At 32.5% G+C, this 23,681-nt stretch overlaps 2 protein-coding genes and 1 pseudogene across 10 annotated transcripts in view; 2 read left to right on the top strand and 1 right to left on the bottom strand.

Moving 5' to 3' along the window:
* LOC149890098 (uncharacterized) overlaps positions 1 to 15,179 on the top strand; it is a 29,058-nt gene extending 13,879 nt beyond the window's left edge. For 4 of the 9 annotated variants that reach the window (XM_090084789.1, XM_090084787.1, XM_090084788.1 and 1 more), the window contains 9 exons: positions 250 to 297; positions 395 to 500; positions 577 to 801; positions 936 to 1,042; positions 2,363 to 2,451; positions 3,973 to 3,999; positions 6,463 to 6,536; positions 9,664 to 9,822; positions 14,880 to 15,179. In XM_090084789.1, the coding sequence (XP_089940915.1) occupies positions 250 to 297; positions 395 to 500; positions 577 to 801; positions 936 to 1,042; positions 2,363 to 2,451; positions 3,973 to 3,999; positions 6,463 to 6,536; positions 9,664 to 9,822; positions 14,880 to 15,114 (1,070 nt within the window). In that variant the 3' untranslated portion in view covers positions 15,115 to 15,179. Of the gene's footprint in view, positions 1 to 249; positions 298 to 394; positions 501 to 576; positions 802 to 935; positions 1,043 to 2,362; positions 2,452 to 3,972; positions 4,040 to 6,462; positions 6,537 to 6,587; positions 9,517 to 9,663; positions 9,823 to 14,879 lie in introns of those variants that run through there. The other 5 variants (XM_090084791.1, XM_090084790.1, XM_090084793.1 and 2 more) reach the window with 3 other exon arrangements.
* LOC149890099 (uncharacterized) lies at positions 11,387 to 12,474 on the bottom strand (annotated as a pseudogene).
* Positions 15,180 to 21,120: 5,941 nt separating the features above from the next.
* LOC149890100 (uncharacterized) lies at positions 21,121 to 21,996 on the top strand. The gene has a single exon (XM_090085224.1). It carries the CDS (start codon positions 21,121 to 21,123, stop codon positions 21,994 to 21,996), a length of 876 nt encoding a protein of 291 aa, XP_089941350.1.
* The last annotated feature ends 1,685 nt before the right edge of the window (positions 21,997 to 23,681 follow it).

Below are 23,681 nucleotides of genomic sequence, written 5' to 3' on the forward strand. Positions count from 1 at the left end.
TTGAACCTTTTGATAAAACCCTATATTTAAAACTTTTCTTTTAAAAATGTTACTCATAAATTATTGTTTCAAACTCTAAAATTTTTTAGCAGTCTGCAAATTGCTACCTCAACTTGTGTAACTTGTTTTATCAGTTAATAGTTAACTAATTAAAGTATCACTTTAACAACATTTATATTATAAGAAAGTTATTTTTTAATCATTGTTACTTTATAAACCAAGTCTTATTTCATAAATCTTGAACTTTAGCTTTGTTAGTTTTTCCTGCTGAGCGATACCCACACACATTTACTAAAGGTATTAAATCATTTATTTTTTAGAATGTTTACATTCTGTGTGATTTTTGTATTTTTATATTTGCATGTGTGTTTAATAAATTTTTTTTTTGGTTTAGACTCTTTCTTTAGCAAATATCCAATATTTTTACCAAATCTGCTAATAACAATCAGTTTTGTTCTTGCAAATGTATGGGTATTTTGGGTTGTTCCAAAAGACAACAAGTAAAGAATGTTTTTAAAATTTTAAATAAAAACACAAAAAAAGATGCAAAGGTTTGATTTTCAGATATTTTTCTAGTCTTTTTAAGCCAGAGAAGATTTGTTTAATTGACGAAAAAACACCTGTGTGCAGTGATTTCACAGATCAGCAGGACCACTACTTGAAGCTCTCTATAAATGATAAAGAACAGAATACAATGATGTCAGAAAATTCTGCATTACTGAAAAGGAGTAAAAATGTTGGTTCTCTTTTTCACAGACTAATTCATGCTTTCAAGTATTCTTCGCTAGGGAGGATTTTGAGGTTGGTAGTTTTTCCAACATTCCCTTCATGTTTTAAAAATTATATTTAAATGCATTAATTTATTTATTTATCAGAGTTTTATAGATTATGCATAAACTGATGCATAAATAATTTAATTTTCCTTTACAATTCAGATCAAAAGAATGTGTTGCTTGTATCATGCTATATGGTTTTTATGGAATAGTTGGTATTGGATTTGTAGAAATTGTGCCTGTTTTTTTGGCCACTTCTAAAGAGTATGGTAATTAATAAATCTTTTGGTAGAATGATATCATGAATCTCTTTAATATGCATTCTTCAAGATAGCTCAATGCTGTAAAGTTGTTGGAAATTTGTTTTTTTTTTAATGGTTTTTTCTTTTTTTAATTTGTTTAGAGATTTATTTCTTATGAATAGATATTTAAGTCCCAAAAATTTCAGTGTGTATAAAAGGATTGTTAAATTTAGGCACACTATGGTGTAAATACAAAATTTAACCGAAATTGTAATGTAGGTATAATATTGCTTGAATATCATTAACAACAGGTTTTTATAGTAATATAAATGTTGCTAAAGAGAATAGGTTATTTACATTGAATGATGTCAGTTAGATTAGAATACAAAACACTTAATAAAGTATACAGTAGATAAGAACATCCTCCCAGATTAGACAGGTGTACAGCAGCACAATAAACTATTTGTGTATTTGAAGGTATCTTTGAATAATATAAAAATAACTCTCGAAATCCTAAACCGTGTAATGTGTGTTTGTTTGAACAAATTTCAAATAAATGTAATATGCAAAAAGTATTTTATTCAGAACTGAGACAGACTAAATTAAATAGTTTAGAGTTGCTAAGCTTTAAAATTATTTAATCATTATAATTAGTTCTGTTCTTTTTGATAGAGGTGATACTGTCCTATCTTTTTTTGTTTGGAAAATTTATCAAACCACTTTTGTCAGTTCTTCATTCCATGTCAAGCTCAACTTCCTCAATCTACATCAAAAACCACAGATATTGTTTGTAATGAATATATGAATATGAAATAATTAAATAAATAGCTTAGGAGACAAAATTGCTATCAATGTTACTGTAGAACTTGCAATTGCACTAAAAATCTGAATGTGGTAAAATAAAACAAGATGCTAGAAAAACTGGTCAAAAAAGTATTAACACCAATAGATAGTAAATAGTTACCAACATATATATTTAAAGTTCACTAATCAATTTTAAAGAAACTAATGATAAACTTTTTAATAGTATAGAAGGTCACTACAAAGTTTGCAAAAGTTTGATATAATAGAGTGAAATAAGGAAATCTGCAATAGAAACTTAAAAACGTTTTCTAATACTTCTTTATAAAACATCCAAAAAATAAAAGTTCAAAACAGTGAAAATAATTTTACTGTGCTTGTAGCACTTGTAAAAAAACTTGTTAAACACATTTTTTATTTCTTTTGTGCTGCTTTTTTAACGTCATTAAAAAGGAAGAGGACTTTAGATCTTTTTTTTTATGTGATAAAATCATTTTTTGTAGATTGTATGTATAACACTTTTGTATCTTGACTCTTCTTTCATAGGGGGAACTGCAATGACAGTATTTGATATTGGAATATTGATGTTGATATATAGCATTATCTTACTGTTTACTCAGTTAGGAGCTTCAAAGGTTTGTAAAATTTAAAAGCATTAAGCAGTTTGAATGAGATTAAACATATAAGAACAAAGAACTTGTATTTTCGAAAGTCTCCATAACTGTTTTTTTATTATTATAAAGAAACACTATAAAAAATTAGAACAATTAGATAATATGTTTTGGGGACAGCTCAAGTGCTTCAAGTTTACAAAGCTTATGAAAACTTCATAAAATCTCAATTAATTTTTAACAAATTGGTAATTTTCGACACAACTACATTACAATCTCAGTTCAGAATGAAAGATTTTTATGTCAGTTCAACAATTTTCAAAGTTGTTGTTTATGTGGTATTTTGACAATTTATTTCCAAGCATTTTTTCCTGTTGTCATTCTTCATTTGACTATGATCCTTAACAACTTTCAGAAAGAATTGTAATTGAAAATAAGCTGCTTTAATCCTTAATTAATGAAACTCCACATTTAGGATGATCATTTCCTACATTCTGTGCTTGACTGTTACCTTAACTTGCATGATATCCTCTCTGTTCTCTTATGTGCTCCATGATTTCTATATAACCTTCTTTCTGTTGACTCTTTATGGTGTGAATACAGCAGACATGGAAATTTAGTTTGCCTTTTGCTAGATTTGTCATGCCTGCTGCAATCATGGGTTCATTTTTGGTTGTTTTTATGAATGCTCATTATATCTGAATGCAATTGCAGAGTTGAAGGAGGGAAAAAGAGGTGGCTCTCAAACAAACTTGGAAAACTAAACCAATAATTAGTTCTATTATGTGATGTTTAAAAGTCAGCAACATCATCTCTTTAAAAATTAACTTTAGAATTTTTCCAGTTCTCAACATACTTAAAATTCAACGAGTATTTCTCATCTTTTTTAGATGCCCTTTATGCCTTGTAACAAGTTTTTCATCTACCCTTTCTTTTTTTCGCTGCAGTGGTAAAAGTTCTTTACTTTTTTAGAAAACTGATTTGAAGTTTAGAGTATTGCTATGAGCACTAAAAAGGTCATTTAATTTTCCTCTAACTTCTTCAGAAATTTTTAATGTTCTCTTTGAGATTCTATTTTTTCAGCAAAAACTTTGACACTTTTGTTTTGGTAAGTGCCAACACTTGTCTTCTGGACTCCTGCAGTTCAAGCTATCAATCATACATATATTTGGAATCACAAGTTTTAATGCTTTAAATTTGAAACATCGAAAACAGTTGTTTAGCACTATTAACTTATTAATAATTGTATTAATCAATTAGAAATTTTGCTCAAATAATCAACAATACATCTGAATGTTTTTTTGAGAAATACAAATTTACTAAAACTGAAATTGGCAGATCAATATATTCCCCTGATATAATATCCCACTTGATTTTTTTATTCTATATATCTAGTTGTCTGCTGAAAACATGGCAACTAGACATATGGAATAAAAAGTGCTAGTTATTGAGAACTTTTTTAATTAAATACTTAGATTTAATGTTCGTGTAGTTTACTCATGTTAAATATGTTTTTTTTTTTTTTTACTTTATTATTATTTTTAGTTGTTGTTCTGGTTTGGAGCAAAAAAGGTTTGACATGTTTTATCACATGGAATCTTTACAGTTAATAGTTAGTTGTTAATGTCTAAATATCATCATACTGTAATTACATTCTTTGGAGCATTTATCTTCTATTATCTTCTATTATCTTTTCTTATCTTCTAATACCTTCCATCAAGTTTTAGCAAAATGGTCAATATATTCTTTATTGGTATTTTTAAATCTACTTTGAAGAAACATTAAAAAAGACTATTATTGTTAATAACTTTCAAAAATAGTTGCAGAATTTTTCCTAACTTATTTTAAAAATTAGCAAATAAGATGTTAGTTTAAAACTAGCAGAAGGAAATTTTTTGCTTTTTTTTTCTATGAAGACAAAAGCCAATTAGGTTTACTATTGAGGATCAAGTTATCTCTTTTATGATCACTTAAGAAATAAGATCTGTTGTTTGAGAACAACTTATGAGATATCAGTTTAAAGAATAACTAATACAGTGGGTCGCATAAATATAGTCAGTTGATTTTTATTATGATTTTTTTAATTTTATTTTAAATTTAAAGCAAACAAAAAAGTTAATAATTTTAATTGTTTTAAATTTTATTAACAGTGGTATCTTAAACATATTAAAAAAAATTTGAGATACATTTTTATGAGAAATATATAATGAGTAAGAGTGCATTTTGTATTTTGTATGCGCACCACGAAATTTCACACATGCACGAACACGTCTAGGTAAAGATTTAACTTGTCGGATGCATAATTCTTTTGGAAAATCTTTCCAAAGCTTTTCTAAGGCCTGCTGTAATAGATGGGATTGAGATTTGGAGAACGAGCTGGTCAAGGAATGACCGTATTGTTTTTCCGAGATTGCAGTGTGAGCCGTTGCGCCAATGTGCTGAAAAATCCATTGTTGATCCTTGAAAGTAAACTCTGGGTGTTGGCAAAAGTTTACTTTCCAGGGTCTCTTTGTAGTTGTTCTGGTTAATTCTGCCGTTATAAATGTTGTTTGACCTTGTTTATTTATGGGAGAATCATCCCTATTTTCCGATTGGTCCTCCTCCGCCTTGTATCCTTGGTACACAAAAACGTTCTTTGAACTTTTCACCAGCCAGCCTCTTGATGATTAACCTTGATTTGCCACTTATCACCTCAAAATTGGATTCGTCGTTGAAAATTACTTTGGCCCAGTCTTATACAGACCAGTGAAGTCTTTCTCTACACCACTTTCATATTTTTAGACGATCTGAGACACGCAAAAGTGGTTTTCGAGCAGTGATATAGCAATCTAACCCTTTCTTACTTAGGCATCTTCGTACAGTCCATCTACTAACACTAACGTTACCAGGCGTATTTGTTAACCCTTCAGCAAGTTCGCGGTAAGATATTTTATGGTCTTGTCTAACCTTTCGATAGAAACAACTTTGGTCTCTTCAAGTTAGCTTTAAAGGCCTACCAAGGCTCGGTAAATCTTTGACATCATTATGTAGCTCCTGGTTTTTCAACGTTTTTTGTACACATATAAATGAAACATTGCACATTCCAGCAATTTCTCGTTGGCTTTTTGTTTTATCTTTTAGCAGACCAACAATCTTCTATCGTACGTTGTCTGAAACAGCTTTTCTGCCCGTTTTTTTTTGTCTTTTTACTTTACCAAATAATTACCAAAGCGAATAACTTAAGATATAAAAATGATAACTTAATTTTATTTTCGCAAGAACGTTTATATAGTTCGGAAGAAATCAACCACCAAATTTTAGATCGCTCGGAAAACATTTCGTTGAGATATTTCAACTTAAATCGTTAAATTTTAGTTGACTCAATATTTTTGCTACATTAGAAATAGAGGTATGTTCTTATTGAATTAATAATTACTCAAGACTGGTTAACCTAACGAGTTCGAATTATATACCATTCAATAGAGAATTAATTAACACATGTGATACGCTTTTAATCGTATTACATTGTTGATTTCAAAGATAATTTTGAAAAAACAAAAATTTTGCATTTTCGAATTTTATTACAAACGGTACTTCACAGAAAAATTTTATTTGTTGAAAATTGAGCTATAAGCTAGTTTTCAGAAAAAACTAGAATGGACATTGACTTTCAATTTAATGCTTCTTAGGATCTTAAAAAAACAATACTCTAAGTTCACTTGTTTGCGGAAAAGATGGAATTTTAACGTGTTACTCTCAGAATATCTTCCAACAATATTGACTTTCAATTTAATGCTTCTAAGGATCTTAAAAAAGCAACACGTTAAGTTCACTTGTCTGCGGAAAAGATGGGATTTTAACGTGTTACTCTCAGAATATCTCCCAATCAAGCAACAGCATCATGTAATATCATTTTTCTAAAAATTTGAGCTGTTTAGATTATTTAATTTATAAAATTGTTTTAATTTATCTATAGTGTTATTGAAAAGATAATTAGCATATTTAAGTGTCTGCATCAATATTTTTATCTTGAACTTTATCTTTATAAAAACATAGTCGTTCTTGGGATGTGTCATTTTTTATGGTTGTGCAGCCCCTATATTACCAACGTCAGCATTAGTTACTAACAGGTAAGTCATTTGCTTAACTAAAGTTTTAAACATGCTTTTTATTTTATACAGATTTGCGTTAACAAAGTAGAGCTTAAAGACAAAAGAAACTCTGCAATATTTAGTAATATACTGATGCTTTCTTTTTTGTGCTCTTGTTATTAAAAAATTAATGATTAGTGTTATGCATCAATATGGTTGATCCACATTAGAACTGCTTTCCAGAATTCGCAATGAAGTTTAGTTACTTATAGAAAATAAAGAATTGTATTTGTTGATACATCCAATAGATAACGCATTTCCATTTGGTCATCAGAAGGTTACTTAGACTTCTTGTAGTATTGGTTTTCAACATTTACTGCCTTTTTCAATGTGGACTTCTAACAAATTAAAATCTTAAACTTTACTATCTACTCTGAATTCAGCATTGTTTATAAGTGAACAAAGTCCTGACAACAGAAACCGAAGATATGCAGCAGAAGGAGAACTAGTTTTAATACTTCAAGTTTTTCTACTACACTATGTGGACCACATCATATTTTCTTTTACTGTGATGCGAACCATATCATAATTTCTTTTACTGTGATGCGAACCACTTCATAGTTTCTTTTACTAAAACTTCTATAAGTTCTTAAAACTTTCCAATTTCCTCTGTGCCCCTATTTTCTGCATTTTCTATCTTTATGTTAAAACTTCTTTAATCAAAACTGCCAACATGAATCCTCAGTTTGTAAATTTTAAGTTGTTGTATGCTGTGCCAGTAGGAACCTTAGGCAGAGGATGTGCTTTTGTAAATTTAAGGTCAATATTACAAGTTTCTTATTGGCTGCCTAGCTTTTTTAGAAATATTTTGGAGCAATTTTGCTTTATTTAGTTGAACAGCATGATCATTTAGTTTTTCTCATCAGGTGATAGTGATTTTCTAAAGCATCGCATGCTATACAAGTGTTCTTTTTGGATGCTTAAACCTTTTTAAAAATTCACCAGAGCTCAATATAAAGCTTATGTAGAAAATGTTCTGTGCTAAACTAAAAGTTAGCAAGTCTTTTTACTAGAATTGTTACAATGAAAATTTCAATTAAAAATTTGGATTCTCACAAGTGGATTTGAACTGCACATGTGATGTGTTACAAAGCTCTGTTGCAAAACGAACTGCTCAAGCTGAACTTTCATCAAAGCTGAAATTTCATCAAAGAAAGAGCAAGAAGTTGTATTCAGTTTGAACCATGAAACACCTAATGCTGCTAAATATCAAATGCTAAAGATAAAACCTTCTATATCTTTAGCATTTGACTTCATGAAAAGAATATCCCTTCCAAAAATGCCATTAAAAGAATTTTATTACTTACGGCAGTCATCATTAAATATTTTGGCACCCATAATATACAAAGTACTACTATTATTTACTTATATTATGTAGGGGTGGCAAACAAATGGCACAATGAAAATTGTTCTCTATTGTCTAAATACCTAAATGCTGTGGCTGAAACTGGACACTATGCAGAGCTAAGGCTTTTCTGTGATAATTGTAGCGGCCAAAACAAGAACCAGTATTGTTCTAGGTTTTGCCTCTATTTTACTGATTCAGGGAAATTCAACAAAGTTACTCTGTGCACTTCCCCGTGCGAGGGTATAGTTTTCTCTGTTGAAATTGAAACTTTGGTCTCATTTCGAAATATCTGAGAATACATGACCGCGTATATACTGTGAATGAAATTTCGAATTACATTAAATCAAGCACAACAAGGTTTGATAAGTTTACAATTTGTGAAAATTCTTTCTAAGACATTTTAGACTACGAATCATGGATGAAAGACTGGTACAAAAATTCAGACTATACAAAAATACAGACTACACAAAAATTCTTGCATTCTCCAAGAGACTAACTGCAAAAAGGTTGGAAAAAAAGACATCTATTTCAAATTAAGTACGAAAAAGATAAATCTATTTCCAATTAAGTACGTTCAATTTGTTAGAAAACACAGCAAAGGATGTGTTGAAGGATATTCTACCATAAACAGTTTGCTTCCCCTCCACATTTTTCATGTCTAAGACACAACCTGTTCAACAGCCCACTGCTCCAGTTTGTCGTACTGGGAGTGTACCGATAAAAAAAGCGAAAGTAATAGAGATTGAGACATTGATGATGAACTACATGCCAGTTTAACATCAAGAGTACTATAACAATATCAGGAGATAGCTAAAAACTTAAGTAGAAATTTCTGATACTGAAATTGGTCCAGAAATGAGTGTTGACGATTAGCTGTTATAATTATTAATTTTAATGTTACGTTTGCTGTTAATTGCCTAATATGTTTCCCTAATATGTTCAATATGTGTTGCATTCTTGAATGAAATTACAATGTACCTTAAAAACTTTATATATTATTTTCATTCAAATAGTTTAATCTACTCATTTCTAAACTTTTCTTAAAAGGACGATTTTTTTAAATTTTTTGCATTTAATTACTTAAAAGCAAGGTTCAAAACTTTATGAAACTTTAATCATTTTATAAAACAGTAACCTTAACTTTCAAATTTGTTTTCTGAAATTTTTTTAAAAAAAATCTTTTTTAGAATGAAGTTTTTTTTTTATTTCTTAAAATCTTGTATTTCGTGATTTACCTTCTATCAAAAAAAACTGATTCAATTAGCACAGGAAATCTTTATGCCAGAGTTGAGTAATAACATTTTAAAAAAAAACTCTTGAATACCAATAAATAACAGAAAAGGAAAATGCAGAAGTTCACCTTCTACAAAAGAATCAGGAACTAATATTCAAAACTTTCCACAAAAAGATAGATTAAAGAGTTGACAAAACCCAACAAGAAAACTGATGGTTAAACCATTCTTGTTAAATGCCAATACGGCAACACATCAAATGTTGGTAAAAAATTTATGCGCTAGAAGGCAATGTTATCAGAGAATGATAAAAAACAATTTTTCTTGCTTTAAAATACTAAGTAACCCAACAAAATGCATGCACTACCCATAAAAAAAAAAAAAAGAGGTGAAGAGGGGGAGAGGTCAACTGCATTGTTGCATAACAAATCTTAATAGCATTTTTGTTACTTTTTTTACTGTAATATTACTTTTATTGAACTTCCTGGCACTACTATTTTTATACTTTTACTTTAAAAATATTTAGCGCTTTACGATGGATTCTTCTTGTGGCCGTTCAAGTTTCTATTTGCACTGTTAGTAACATATGCTTTGTAACTGTTAATATGTTTTTGGGAAACAGTGTTGAACCTGAACTTATTGGAACAATCAATGGGCTGGGAATGTCTGTATCTTCTATCGGAAGGTAGTTTTTAATTAAATATATAAAACTTTTGATAGTAAAACGAACCAAAAAAAGTCAAACGAATAATATTTAGCAGTGCTTCAATTACTATGAAGATTTGCAGAAATCATTTAATTTATACACCATATCAAGAAATTAGACGTTTTAGTACATAATCCAAACAAAAGCATAGTAAAAGCCGAAATGAAAATATGCTAGGTGGGCAAATGTTATGTAGGGGAAAGTTCGAGATTATTATTTGCAATCCTTCAAAAAATTATTCTGAAAGATGGGCTTTATCTTCTATTTAATTGCTATCCGTGGCATCATGATGACCAATGTCTATTAGAATGTTAATCGAACTTTAAAAATCATCCACTTTGGCTTATTGTGCTAATACCCCACACACCTGTCTCGGTAGATGTTTCTGTCTTATCTAATAATAATACCGTCTTTTGAATCATCCGTATCCAGTAATAATTGTTGTAGCTTTAATCATCATACTTTAAGACTTAACACATCTTGTACAGTTAAGCGAAGTTTAATGGCATCAAGATTGAATATATATATATATATATATATATATATATATATATATATATATATATATATATATATATATATATATATATATATATATAAAAAATTTTTTTTTACCTACCGGGGAACTGGTTCTTTTGTCACCGTAAAATCGTAAATTATCCTTATATCAGAACATAAAGTTTTCGAATTAAAAAAAATTATATCTCAGTGAACATCTGTGAACTTTTCATTTTATTTGTGTATAACACATGAAAAAAACTAGGGAAATGATTGGCATCGAAAAACCAAGTTTAAACTAGGGCCGACGAGCTGGGAGCCCGGGGGGTTACTAGATCTTTTTTTTATTTTTTAGAAATTTCAAATAATATTAAGTAATAATAAAAAAATTAGAAAGAAAAAAAAATTCTCTACCTACCAGGGAATTTGTTTATTTTTAAGATGTCAGAAATGAAAAAGAAAAAACAAATGACACTAATATTAACCATTTGTTTGGCATAGTGGCATATTCATATTAAAACATTTACTGTATATACAATCAAATTCAAGTGTCTGTTAAAAAAATGTTTCTTAATCTGTTTTAGAGTGCAGCTTCGGCATTAATAGTCAATGAGCCAACCTAGCCCTGACAAATCCATCTCTTCTCCCAAATCCACAAACAGATGCAGATGCATCTGTCACCTCTTTTACCTCTCTTTCGCAAGATTCTGTGTGTAGGGGAAAGTAGGGTGCTTCAAAAGGTATCTCTAAGAAATTGTCAATATCTTTTGCAGGTATTTGACATGTAAATACAGGTTCTGATTTATCTTCTTTGTCCCAGTTGATCAGTTCTTGTATGGATATAGCTCCCAGATTGAGTTGGACCTTCTTCTTTATCCTGAATCGAGTGTCTCCATACTCCGAACTTTTCCGTATCTCTTTGATGGTTTTAATGGCAAACCTCATAGATTCTTTGTCTGAGCTTGCTATAAGGGAAAGAATCAAAGATTCAGAATGAGCAAAATAAGCTCCATTTTTTATATAGGGAGTAACAATTTTTTTTATCTCATCCTCCTGTTTTCTTAGCAGCCTTAACAGTGTTACTATGTGTTCCGGGGCCTCAACAATACTGTGTTTCACTTTGATTTTATACCACATGTGAAAATACACTTGAACTACCCATTTTAAAATTAAGTGAAATCTTCTTAGCACATCATCAGTAAAGCCATGGTTACTCATATGGAGAAAAATAATCGCTTCGCTTATAGTAAGCCATCTGCTATGAGAAAAATTGCCACACTTAGCCATTTTAAGATTTGGGTCCATCTTGCCTGTAGTCAAACATGTAATCAGTTTATAGCAGAGAGCTGAATCTGTTGACATTGAACTTAGAATTTTTTCAGGGATCTGGATTAATGGTTCCAACTGCGCAATAGGTTCAAATGTATCAAGTCTTTCCATGCTGTTTTCTTTTAAAAGAGCTTTTCCAATTGGTCCAGTGAAACCAACATTTGAATTGGTGGGTCCATCCAGAGTGACAATAATCTGCCTCAAAGGAAGCTCATTGCAATGTAGCATACAAATAAACCAGAAGCACTTTCTACCTAACAATTGTTCAAGATTTGTCAACAAACCTCCATCTTTTCCTGAACCAGTTACAGCGTTTGTTGAATCTCCTCCTATTACTTCTAGAGATTTATGTACTCCCCGAGGAACCATCCAGTTAAATAGTCCAATAGCTGCTTGTTTAGCAGGCTTATTAGGAGGTATTGCCTTCATGGGTGTAAAATGTGTAATATAGTGACCGTCAGGTTCAGAAGTAACAGTAATGTGTTCTTCTTTTACAACCCTTTGATGAAATCGTTTTGTTACAGGGTTGTGCTTTAAAACTCCGGTAAAATCTTTTCTGCTATCAGCAAATATACCTTTGATAGATTGTAATTGAAACTTCATTTCTTCAGATGTCTTTGCTTTAGTCATTACTGCTTTCCTAGCCCTAATAACTTTCTTAGGATCTACAGCCAAATGGGACATTTCAGTTGTTAAAAAGTTACCAAGAATAAGGTCTTAAAGAAAAGCTGAAACTACTGCTGATTTTGCAGCTGGTGAAATATCAAATCTCAAAGAAGCTTCAGCAGTATTACTAATGGACATAAAATTTAGTTTCCATTTATCTGTTGAAGCAGGTTCATCTTCCATTTCTATTCTATTTGAATTATCATCACGTATGAAAGACTCAACATAATCTTTACTTTTTGAAGTTTCTTCCTCTTCTTTTTTTCTAATTTGTTTTTCTAGACTTGACTTTCTTTTCAGCTTCCTCTTTTCTAAAGAAACCTGTCTAGCTGTTTCCTTAGTATCTTTACAAGTCATTTGATATTTTGATAGTGACCCCATTTTTTCTCTTTCAGCTTTTAACCAAATAAGTTCACTTTTTGGAATCTTATTTTCCCTTGGACAAGTAAACTGAATATGTGCAAAATCTAGACAGCTATTTAATTTTGAGCACTTTTCATTACATAAAGTGATTTCACATTTACAAGATGTAATGTCAAGCAACTGATCTAATTTAATTTCCCATGTAGAAATAGTTTTATGGGCTGCTTTTCCTCTAGAAATTTGACTAAACTTATTCCAGGCTAATTCTATTTTTTGTACCAAAGATATCTTGTTTATTACCACAGGAAACTTGAAAAGAGCATTCGATCTTATCCACTGTTGAAGAACCAAGTCTGCTAATTGTACACTAAGTTCTCTTACAGACATAAGCCTCCTTAAAAATAAAACAAAGTGAATACAAGTAAATACAAACAATATTTCTGCAATCTTTAAATTTAACTTTTCATTACATACTTGTCAATATCTTTTTCAATGAGCATACTTTCTTGTATTAAAAGACCTTTTCTCAGGAAATCTCTAATAGTAAGCACTTCTGAAGGATTAAGATCATTACTTCCACCCAAATACAGTGAAAGTTTTGACTCTTTTTTATCCAAATTGAATCTAGTAATTTTAGGAGCACTCATTCTTCCTATTAATATTAAAAAAAATACTAGCAATTAACAAAACTGGAAATCAACCAAACCGGAAGTAAAGTACTTTTGTACCGCATTTTCTTGTATGAGGTACATAAATGCACTTACGGAAGTAATTTATTTCCAGTTTTATTGATTGCTACTATGAATAAACAAAAACATATGGTTAAAAAAAAATATTTCAGAATGTGATGTATTGTATTATTTCCAGAGTACATACAGAATAGTACATTACAGAAGTGTGTATTATGTACATTGTGCGCAAACTACACTTTTGTATTAATGTAATAAACGTAGAAAATAATGTGCACTTCTGTACAATGCAATAAATGTAGAGATAACTGGTGAATACAAGTAAATACAAACAATATTTCTGTACAATGTAATAAATGTAGAAATAAATATTTAAAAATAACCTACAACTTTTTCCGAACTTTGCATTTCTAAATATACAGGGCAGACGACACGGTTCTCAAAGTTGGGGGAGTTGTGGGGAGCACAATCATCAACTACTAAAAAAGGTCCTCCATATCTAAAAACTTCAAAACCTTTGTTAAAAAAAATAATTTTTATAGAAAAAGTGAGGGGGCTTTATAGAAAAAGTGAGGGGAGGGGGCAGTGACCCCTTGATCCTCTGGCGTCATCAACCCTGGTATAATCTCAATTTTTCAACGCCAATCATGTTACCTTTTTTTTATTATTTGTTAGACACAAAGAACATCAAAATCGAACTAAACTCACTGAGATATGACATTTTTAAATTTGTAATTTTTTACAACCTGACATCTTCCTAAAAGAACAAGTTCCCGGTAGTTAAAAAAAATTTTTTTTTAACTTTTTTTTCCAATTTTTATTTATTATACATATTGGCACTATAATATTGATGCTAGAAGTTTCTTTGCTCACTTTTTTTTGAAGTGACGTACCCTAATATATATACATATATATATATATATATATATATATATATATATATATATATATACATACATCGATAGATAGATGCATTGATACATACAAACATACATACATACATACATACATACATACATACATACATACATACATACATACATACATACATACATACATACATACATACATACATACATACATAAATACATACATGCATGCATGCACGCACGCACGCATCCAAACATACATACATATATACATATATATCTATATATGTAACGAAAATTACTCAAACCTTACACATATATTATAAAAAATCATTGTATTACATAAAACAAACAAAATTATGTATGTAAAATTAATATATAAAAATAAACAAGTTATAATAGTCATATTATCACTATTATCTGACTAAAGAATTATGACGAATTAAATAGACAAGTAAGAAAACTTGAGTGATTGGTGGCTCAAATAATATTATTTTAAAATGATGGAGGTTAATGCCACCCAAGTGCTACAAAAAAATTAAAGTACACTTTTCGGTGGTATGCCGCTTTAGTCATTTGTAAAGTTTTTTGTTCCTTTTAAATATTGGGATTTTTTTTTAAGGGCGATTGGACCTTCAATCTTGGGGATTGCTTACTCATGGTCCTTATCGAACATTGAACGGCATAGTCTTGGATTTCCATTCAATCAGTATTTTGTATTTTTCCTAATAACCCTGTGCTGCTTTTTTAATTTTGCTTACGTTTACTGGCTCATTCCATCTACGTTGGATAAGAGAAAGAATGACTTAACTAAAAAAGAGATTACGATAACGCTTCATGATTATATTCATTGCTAACGGATAGTTTGGTTGTGACAAAAACCTAACTCTTTTTAATAACTAATGAGTTTTTAAAATAAAAAGAGAATTTTTTTTTTATATTCCCTAATCCTTTAGTAATAAGTTACTCATAATTCACTTTTAGACATATTTGCTTCAGCATAATTTAAAGTATCACAATACTACTAGGAAATGAGAGTTCTGGGACAAAAAGTTATTTTTGAAAAAAAAAAAAAAATTTCAAAAAAAAAAATTCCGGTGACAAAACATTTTTTTCATGACGTGATAACGCGTAATGAAAAAAACTTTTTCATTTTTGTAAAGGTGTTTAAATCTTGCCAGAAAAATTTCTTTTTTTTCTTTGTTCTTGTTCTTGTTTTTGTTCTTCTTCGAGAATTAATTTGTACATTTCAATTTCGCGCCATCCTACTCCTTTGCTCCTTATATATTCAATGCGGTCAAGTGTTTTTAAACTTCTAATTTTTCCATCCTCATTTCGTAATATTCTAGTTTTGCCATTTATTTTATTATGCCAAGAAAATTATTTAACTCAAAAATTTCTTTTTCACAAAATTAAATTTAAAAAAGGGACGCTTGAGAATGGGGAGTTTGGCCCGAGAAGCGATCCGGCGCCGATAGATTCATATCCTCTTCCGCATTTGACGTAAAGTCCATCTCTGACTGAGCTTCCTTTGACCCAGGGTGTTAAAAAAGCCCGTTTCCTCTGTGAGTCCCCATTTTTATTCCATTTCCATTTTTTTTTACGTAAACGACACCTCTTCCTGCAATTTTATCGATTACAGTGGATCCAAGCGAAGAGGCAACCCCACCCAATAAGCCATTGGCAACCACTGGGGCGGCTCGAGCTGCAAGCATTCCCAATAAAGGTAAAAGAGCTCCAATAAATCCTCCTTTTACATTTGCGTTGTGTTCCACTTGAGTTTTGCTCATTTTAATGGTGACTCCAACTCCACGATGGAGAGCGTCCACAATTTTTCGATGTTGGCTTTCTGTCAGAAGTAAAACCTCGTTTCCGCTAAAATTGTCTCTTGAAATCCTTATGCTCACGGCTTTTCCTTCCATCATTGATTTTTTTTATTTTTTCGATCTGTCCCTGAGACACATTTAATTTGACACTAACATATTTGCTCCTTTTTAAATGCCGGAAAAAATATTTATTTCACTTCTCGAATGTGATAACGGATCGTGATGTCCTCGCCGCGAAAGTCGATTAAATTTCCATTTTGATCGACGATGCGAGTGATCATCGTTGAAATTTCTGGGACTTTGACAGGGAGGTAAACCAAATGAGTGGGTCTTTCGATGATTTTAAAACCTGGACCCACGTCGGGATAAAATGAGTAAATGCAATTTAATTGCGAGCCGTTGATGTAAGCCGAACCGATAACGTTGTTGACGATTCTGATCGTGTTGACGCTTGAAATTCTGACAATGTCGTCGGACTCGTATTCGGAATTAGAGTCCAATTATCTTTTCGTGAATCCCAAAAGCGAGGCGATGCTGTTTTCCACGTTTACGTCCATCAAATAATTCAAGCCAAGTTTGATGGTTGATTTTAAAGTGTTTGAATTGGATCCGATTTTGATGTTTTCGGGAGAGTAGCTGATTTTATTTGTTGTGACGTAGCTTGCACTTTGAGATGCGTAATTTTTTACTGTGTTTGAGACGGTCTTTTGAAAATAATTGTTGATGTCGATGATGTCTAGCTCCCGTCTGGAATGACTACGTTTTCCCAATTGCCTCCGTTGTTCATGCTGTAGCGGAAAGAATTATTTTTGCTGGTGATGTTTGGAAAGCTGTTGTACGTCTCCAGGCCGAGAAAAGCCATCTCATAAGTTTTCCCTTTTTCAAAAACGATTTTGTCCAAAAATTCTGTTGTTATTATGTTGGAATTTCCATCCACGTCGATGATTATGCCTGACATTTTTTTAAATGGACGAAATTTTTTTTTAAATGGCTTCTTTTGGAAAATAAAATTTGTCAAATCCGCGTCGGTATTTTCCATCGTATTTTTTTGACGACAAATTGATAACAGCAAATCCATGAGGTTCAGACCAGCAATACTTGCAAAATTTTTTTAATTCTTCTTTTTTCATGTCGCTCGAAACGTGGTCTCGATAAATGTGGTCCACATTTTTTGAATCTTGAGGAAACAGACAAATAAAATTGGTGTTTTCTCGGATGGTTTGTCGGGGGAGCATAAAATAATTTTGAGCGAGGTAAAAGCAGTCGACGTTGGAGTGTCTTCCTCGGATGTAATATTTTTCGCACTTGTTTTGTTTGGTCAATTGCAAAACGTCAAAGATCATTAAATTGTTTTTTGTTGAATCGAGATCTTCAGGTTCAGGCACATCGTCAGCCGTTTCGAAAAATTGACACTCCATGTCCTCAGTTTCTTGATAATTTTTTGAAAGGTCGTTATGAAGCTTTCAGGAGTTAAATTCAATTTTTCCATTTCGTCTTGTACATTGACCATTTTGCCGATAATCTTTTTTGGTAATTTTTTCTCGAACGAATTTTTTAGTAGATTGTACTCGGGTTGGAAAAGAGATTTTCCAAAAACTTGCAAATTGTTGCAATCCAACCATCCAGGTTTTAACAGCAAATTTATAAGCAAAGTTGTTTTTCCACAACCTGATTTTCCAACGATGATTCCTGGAATGCTTCTTGGTAAAAGCTCGTGGTTGTTCCTTTTGGTTTTTCCAATATGCCATGACCAATTGGATATTTTCATTTTTTTTTAATTTAAAAATATTTTTTTAAAATAAAAATATACTGCGTCAAATGCAAAAGGAAAACAGAAACGATACATCTGAGAAAAGAAATCTCAAAAAACAACAGAAAAATGATAAAAGGAACTTGCGACTCTTGCGGAACGACTAAATGCAAGTTTGTTTCATCGGAGGCAAAAGGGGGAGACTTGGTTGAATCGATCAACAATTTTTCAAAAAAAATAAAGCTTCCGTGGGCAAAATTTCCAGGAGAAATGCACATTCCAGGAATGAATTTTGCAGGGCCTGGCACAAACCTGGACAAAAGGCTCACATCCACCGACATGTACCAGGAGTAGAGAAAACCATTGGATCGATTGGAAAATGCAGCATACCACCACGATTTGGCTTATAAATATTTAAATGACGTTCAAAGCAGAAATTTGGCGGATTAAATGATGCTTGAAGAAATGAACTCCAAACCCAACTCAAAAAACGAAAGAAAACTTATCGAGCCAATCATCAAAGCCAAAGCCAAATTCGGATTGGGTGTCTCTGCAAAAAAAAAAAAATTCTCAGTTTGAAATGGAAGGATCAGCTTGCAGAGGAGCTTCACAAACCGGTGATTCATCATTTTAAAAAAAGAAAAGTGTTTGTGAATGACATCGATGAAATATGGGCCGTCGATTTGGTTGACATGCAATCGTTTTCAAAATTTAACAACGGCGTAAAATATTTGCTCACGGTGATCGACGTGTTTTCAAAGTATGGGTGGAAAAAAGCTTTGTCGTCGAGCGATGGAACAGAACGATGAAAGAAAAAATGTTTAAATATTTTTCAGCCAACAGCACCAATAAATACATTGACGTTTTGGACGAAATGGTGAAAAATTACAATAGCACAAAACACTCATCCATCAAAATGACTCCAGTTGAAGCCAGCGATGAAAAGAGTAAAAATAAGGTCTGGATGAACCTTAACGGAAAGGTGCAAAAAGAAAGACCAGAGCCGAAATTTTCTACGGGTGACAAAGTGAGGATAACAAAAAAGAAGTGCAATTTTGAAAAAGGGTACGCGCCGAGATGGATTGAGGAGGTTTTTACCGTGTCAAAAATTCAGCGAACGGATTCACCCACGTACATGGTTACCGACGTCAACGGTGAAGAAATTCAAGGAACTTTTTACGAACAGGAAATGCAAATGACGCATCAAGAAATATTCAGAATTGAAAAAATAATTCGCCGAACAAAAAGCAAATCACTGGTAAAATGGAAAGGATATCCAGACTCGTTCAACTCATGGGTGGATAATAAAGAATTGATCCGTTTGAAAAAAATGATATAAAAAAATTTTCTTTTCTTTTTAAAAAGATGAATTTTGTTACGATTTAAAATTTTGACGAGAGCAAATTATCGGTTGGAGAAATTTATTCCGCGACCAAACCAATTTAGTACCAAAAGATTCCGCTTTTTTATGAGTACCCCTCTGGAAAAGGTCCTTTTATTTTAAGAACCCCCGTTTTGTTTTCTCTGGGTGTGTTCGAAAATTGCAGTTTTGGAACGAACGAACTGGAGGGATATTCCATGTCCTTTCTCGGTTTCAACGAAAAAAACGGAATGAACGAAAAAGAAAAAAAGTTTATCGAGGCGACTGAAAAAATATCAAAATATCTTCGCGAGAAAGTTAAAGAAATGATTCCCACTTTGAAAAAAGGAGGAAGAACAAAAAAAAATAACAACGGAGGATTTGTCCATTTTTAAAAACAAATCCGATAATCCAAACGCAGCGCCTATTTTTTTCGGAAAGTTGTTTACAAAGAAAAACGAAAAATACATTGAAGTGTCTTCTTTGTTTTTCAAAAAGAAAACGAAAGAGTTTGTGAAAGTAAATCCTTTGGAATATGTTCGACAAAAGTGCTACGCCGTCGCCTCCTTGAAAATTGAAGGTGTTTTTGTCGGAGCGCAGATCGAGTCCATTCAGGTTAGAATTCCAGAAGTGGTCATTGCAAAAAATGCACCTTCAATTCAAAGCATCATGGGTGACAATTTGGAAATCTGACGAAGAAATGTGAAAACACAAAAAAAAAATTGAAAATAAAATGATTTAAAACATTTTCTTTTCATATTAAAAATGCATCCCCCTCACAAGTTGTTTAAAAATAGCGCCTTAGCAGAGATTCAAAATTTTAATTTTAATTTGGAACATTTGGAGGAGAGAATCAAAGAGTTGGAAAAAAAAATCCGAAAAATATTATTGTGGTAAAAAAAAGTTGGAACATCCTACCTATTTCAACATAAACGGACAGCATGAGATTTTTGCTCAGAAAGACATTAAATTTGCTGCTCTTTCTAACACGACAATATCGTTGTCCATTGGATTGAATTTGGACAAAGGAATTGCTGTCGTCACTTTGATGAACAAAATCAGCGATCAATTGAACTTTTACAAAAACGATGCTATTTCTTCAGAGTCTGTGGACGACGTCATTTTGGATGTGAGCAGCAACAGCATCCATGACGTCGTAGTCAAAAAAGGCGAAAAGCTTTGTAAAATAAATCACATCGATTCGAATTTAAAAAATCTGTCTTTGTTAAAAAGATGGAGATAATAAAAAACACTGAAAAAATTTACCCAGTTCTTCCAACGGCACCATCCGATGGAGGCCACATTTACCAAATTCAAAAAATAAGCGAGATCCAAAAAGAAATGGAGGATGAAAAAGTGAAAAGATTGGCTTTGAGCAAAAAGTACCATCGAGCGGCAAAAATTATTCGTTTCGCAGAAGACGGGTTGCAAACGGTGTGCATTGGTTTGGGGATCACAGGAATCGCACTTTTGTCAACCGTCTTTGCCACTCCAGTTTCGATTGCGTGTGAGGGTATTGCAGTAGGAATGGGAGCTTTGTCCATTTTCGGAAATCAACAAAACAAAAAAATGATGCTGATGACCCAAAAGCACGAAAAATTAAAAGTTGTTTCCGAGTCAAAATTGAATACGATTAGCGATCACATTTCAAAATCGGTCATGGACGGATTTGTGAGCGATTCCGAGTACAAATTAATTCTCAGCGAGCTTCAAAAATTCAAAATCATGACTGAAGAAATCCGAACAAATGCAAAAAGCAGCATTGACGAATTGACCAAAGAGTCGCTGATCCAAAAAGGAAGAGAAGACGCGATAAAAGCATTTAATAACCTTTTTAAAAAGGCGAATAAGCACAAACACGAACGAGTTTGCGTTTTTGTTTAAGTTTTTTTTCTCCCTATTTTAAAAAATGTCATACCCGAAAGAAATGTCATTCTTTAAAATACAAGACCCGAAAAAGAGAGAGGAAATTGTGAAAAATTATATGGCTAACAGGGAAAAGCTTTACAATGAGAGTCTAAACTCTAACATTTCAGATGCAAATTATCAGGCTGATTTGTCCAAGTTTTTTAAACCGCTGATTGAGAGCAATGAAAATGTGAAAAACGAGGTAAAGAGCATCGCATATAGAGAGGTTGGAAACAGTCCACTGGCTTTGACTTATCCAGAAAGTGAGCCGTCTTCTGAAAGTTTAAAAAGTGTTGAAAAAACTTTTGGAAAAATGAATATTGGAAATACTGCTTTGGAATATTTGTCAAAATACGCAGCCAAACGATTTGTTGCAGACAGAGTTTTTGGAATTCACTCAAAAGAACGTGGAAAAATGTTTATTGGAGACAAAGAAGTTTTTATCGACAAAAACGACATCATTATTAATGGAGAAAAGTACGAGGGGACGGTAGGTTTTTGGGAGTTGATTACAAGATCTAAGCCTGATAAAAATAAATACACAGATGAGGACTTAAAAAATTATGAAAAAATACTGGTTGAAACGCATGCAATGGAGAGAGAAGGGAAACCAAACATACCAAAAGCTTCGAGAAGCGAAAAGTGGGAAACAATTGTTTCAAAAATTTGGGAAAAAAATTACACAAAAACGAGGGGAATAAAAGGTCGTGGAGAGATCATTCTTCCGAGCGATCCCAATGCGCTTGCGCAAAGACTTAGCTTGAGCATCGCCGCGGGGCATGCTGGAAATATCTCATCGAGAAACGAAGCTGTCGCCATTTGTGACGAGCTCTTGAGGCAGGGGGAAATAAACAAAGAGGAATACCGGTCGATTCAAAAATACATCGAGTCGTGAAACACGACGGATTTAAAAAAATATTTTCTCATTTTAAAAAAATGCTCATTGTTAACAACAGAAGATATTTAAAAAAGAACGTCGTCGGAGGCGGAGGAATCGTGGACACGGTTAAAATTTTTTTGAGGAGAATGGCAGCTTCAAACGCATCGAGATCGTCTCTTCATTTATTGAGAAAGGCAGCGGCAAGCGAAATTGGAAGAGAAGCGATCACAGCTGCCAAATCTGCCGGAAAAGAATTGGCCTCTTCGGCCATATCGACCACCAAAGACGTTGCCATCGACAAAGGAAAAAAAGCGATTGAAAAAGTTTACGCCAAGACAGGTACGGTGAATCCAAACCAATTGGCTAGCACGATTTTGAACGAAGCGGTAAATGTGGATCAGTATGCGCATATTAATCCGATGGAAGAGCTGCATAAAAAAATGTTTGGCTCGTCCATTCAAATAAAAAAGAAAATGACGAAAAAGAACGCGTCCAGAATTCAAGATCTCGTCAAAATGGGGAGCGGGCTTTTGATTGCGTGATATTTTTTGGACGAATTAAAAATTATTTTTTTTCTCATTTTAAAAAAATGATAAACACCGACAGATTAATAATTGATGAAATGCCCATGATCGAAAACGGCATTGAAAAAGTTAATTTTTTCGAGTACCTTCCAACATATCTCGATTTAAATTCTTCAGGATCGATCTTTTTTGAGATTGATTGCCAGTCTGTGCAGACACTTCCGTCTGAGGCTTACATCCTCGTCGAAAGGGTTCTGAAAAAAGCGAACGGAACCGCTTACGTGGCAACAGACCAAATTGCTCTGGTGAACAACGCCATCATGTATTTGTTCAGCGACGTCACTTACGACTTATCGGGACACCAAGTGGAAAGAGTCATGTACCCAGGCCAGGGAACAACCATGTTTGGATTGTTAAAATATCCTTTCGGTTTTCAGCTTGCCGATGGTTTGAAGCAAATGTGGTACAAAGACATTTCAAACGCCTCTGGAAGCACGGGGTTCGTCGTCAGACGAGACCTTTTGTTTGCAGACACCACATCCATTGGCTCTTTTTCTTTCAGGATACCTTTAAAACACATTTTTGGTTTTTGCGAAACTTATGAAAAAGACGTTTACGTATTCAGACACACGATCACCTTTACAAAAAAAGAATACGACGACGCCATTTACAGAGCCGGAACTGTCGATCCAGGAATGATCGACATAAAAAAATTCTGACTTTTCAAGCCAAGACTTGAGCTGGATGTTTTGAGAAAGTCTAAATTCGTTAAATTCATGACGAAAAAAAAGTCGAAAGGCAAGCCATTGCCTCAGACCTCACAGAATTCACCTGGACCCTTGGAAGAATCAGGGACAAAAGCGTTCCGAGATATATCGTGTTCGGCCTTCAGACAAACAAATCTTCTATTCAAACTGCAAATCCAGCCGTATTCGATCATTGCGAGAGAAATATGGAGTCTCAAAAACCTCAAACAATTTGTTGACTTTGATGCTGATTGCGGTTGAGAACAATCTTGTAAGCAAAGATTTGCTTTTGGAAAGTGCAAAAGAATACAGACCGGTGGGTCGACCAAAAAAAGAAATAAAAACGGAAAATGCGAAAACGGAAAATTTAAAAAAACCGATCGATCCAAAATACGAGAGGCTTGGTTCAATTCGAAAAAAACCTGTGTCT

This window comes from Hydra viridissima, unplaced genomic scaffold (genome assembly GCF_058129835.1).
Source record: "Hydra viridissima isolate aposymbiotic clone 2 unplaced genomic scaffold, HvirCarnegie_v1 scaffold_4, whole genome shotgun sequence".
Lineage (NCBI taxonomy): Eukaryota > Metazoa > Cnidaria > Hydrozoa > Anthoathecata > Hydridae > Hydra > Hydra viridissima.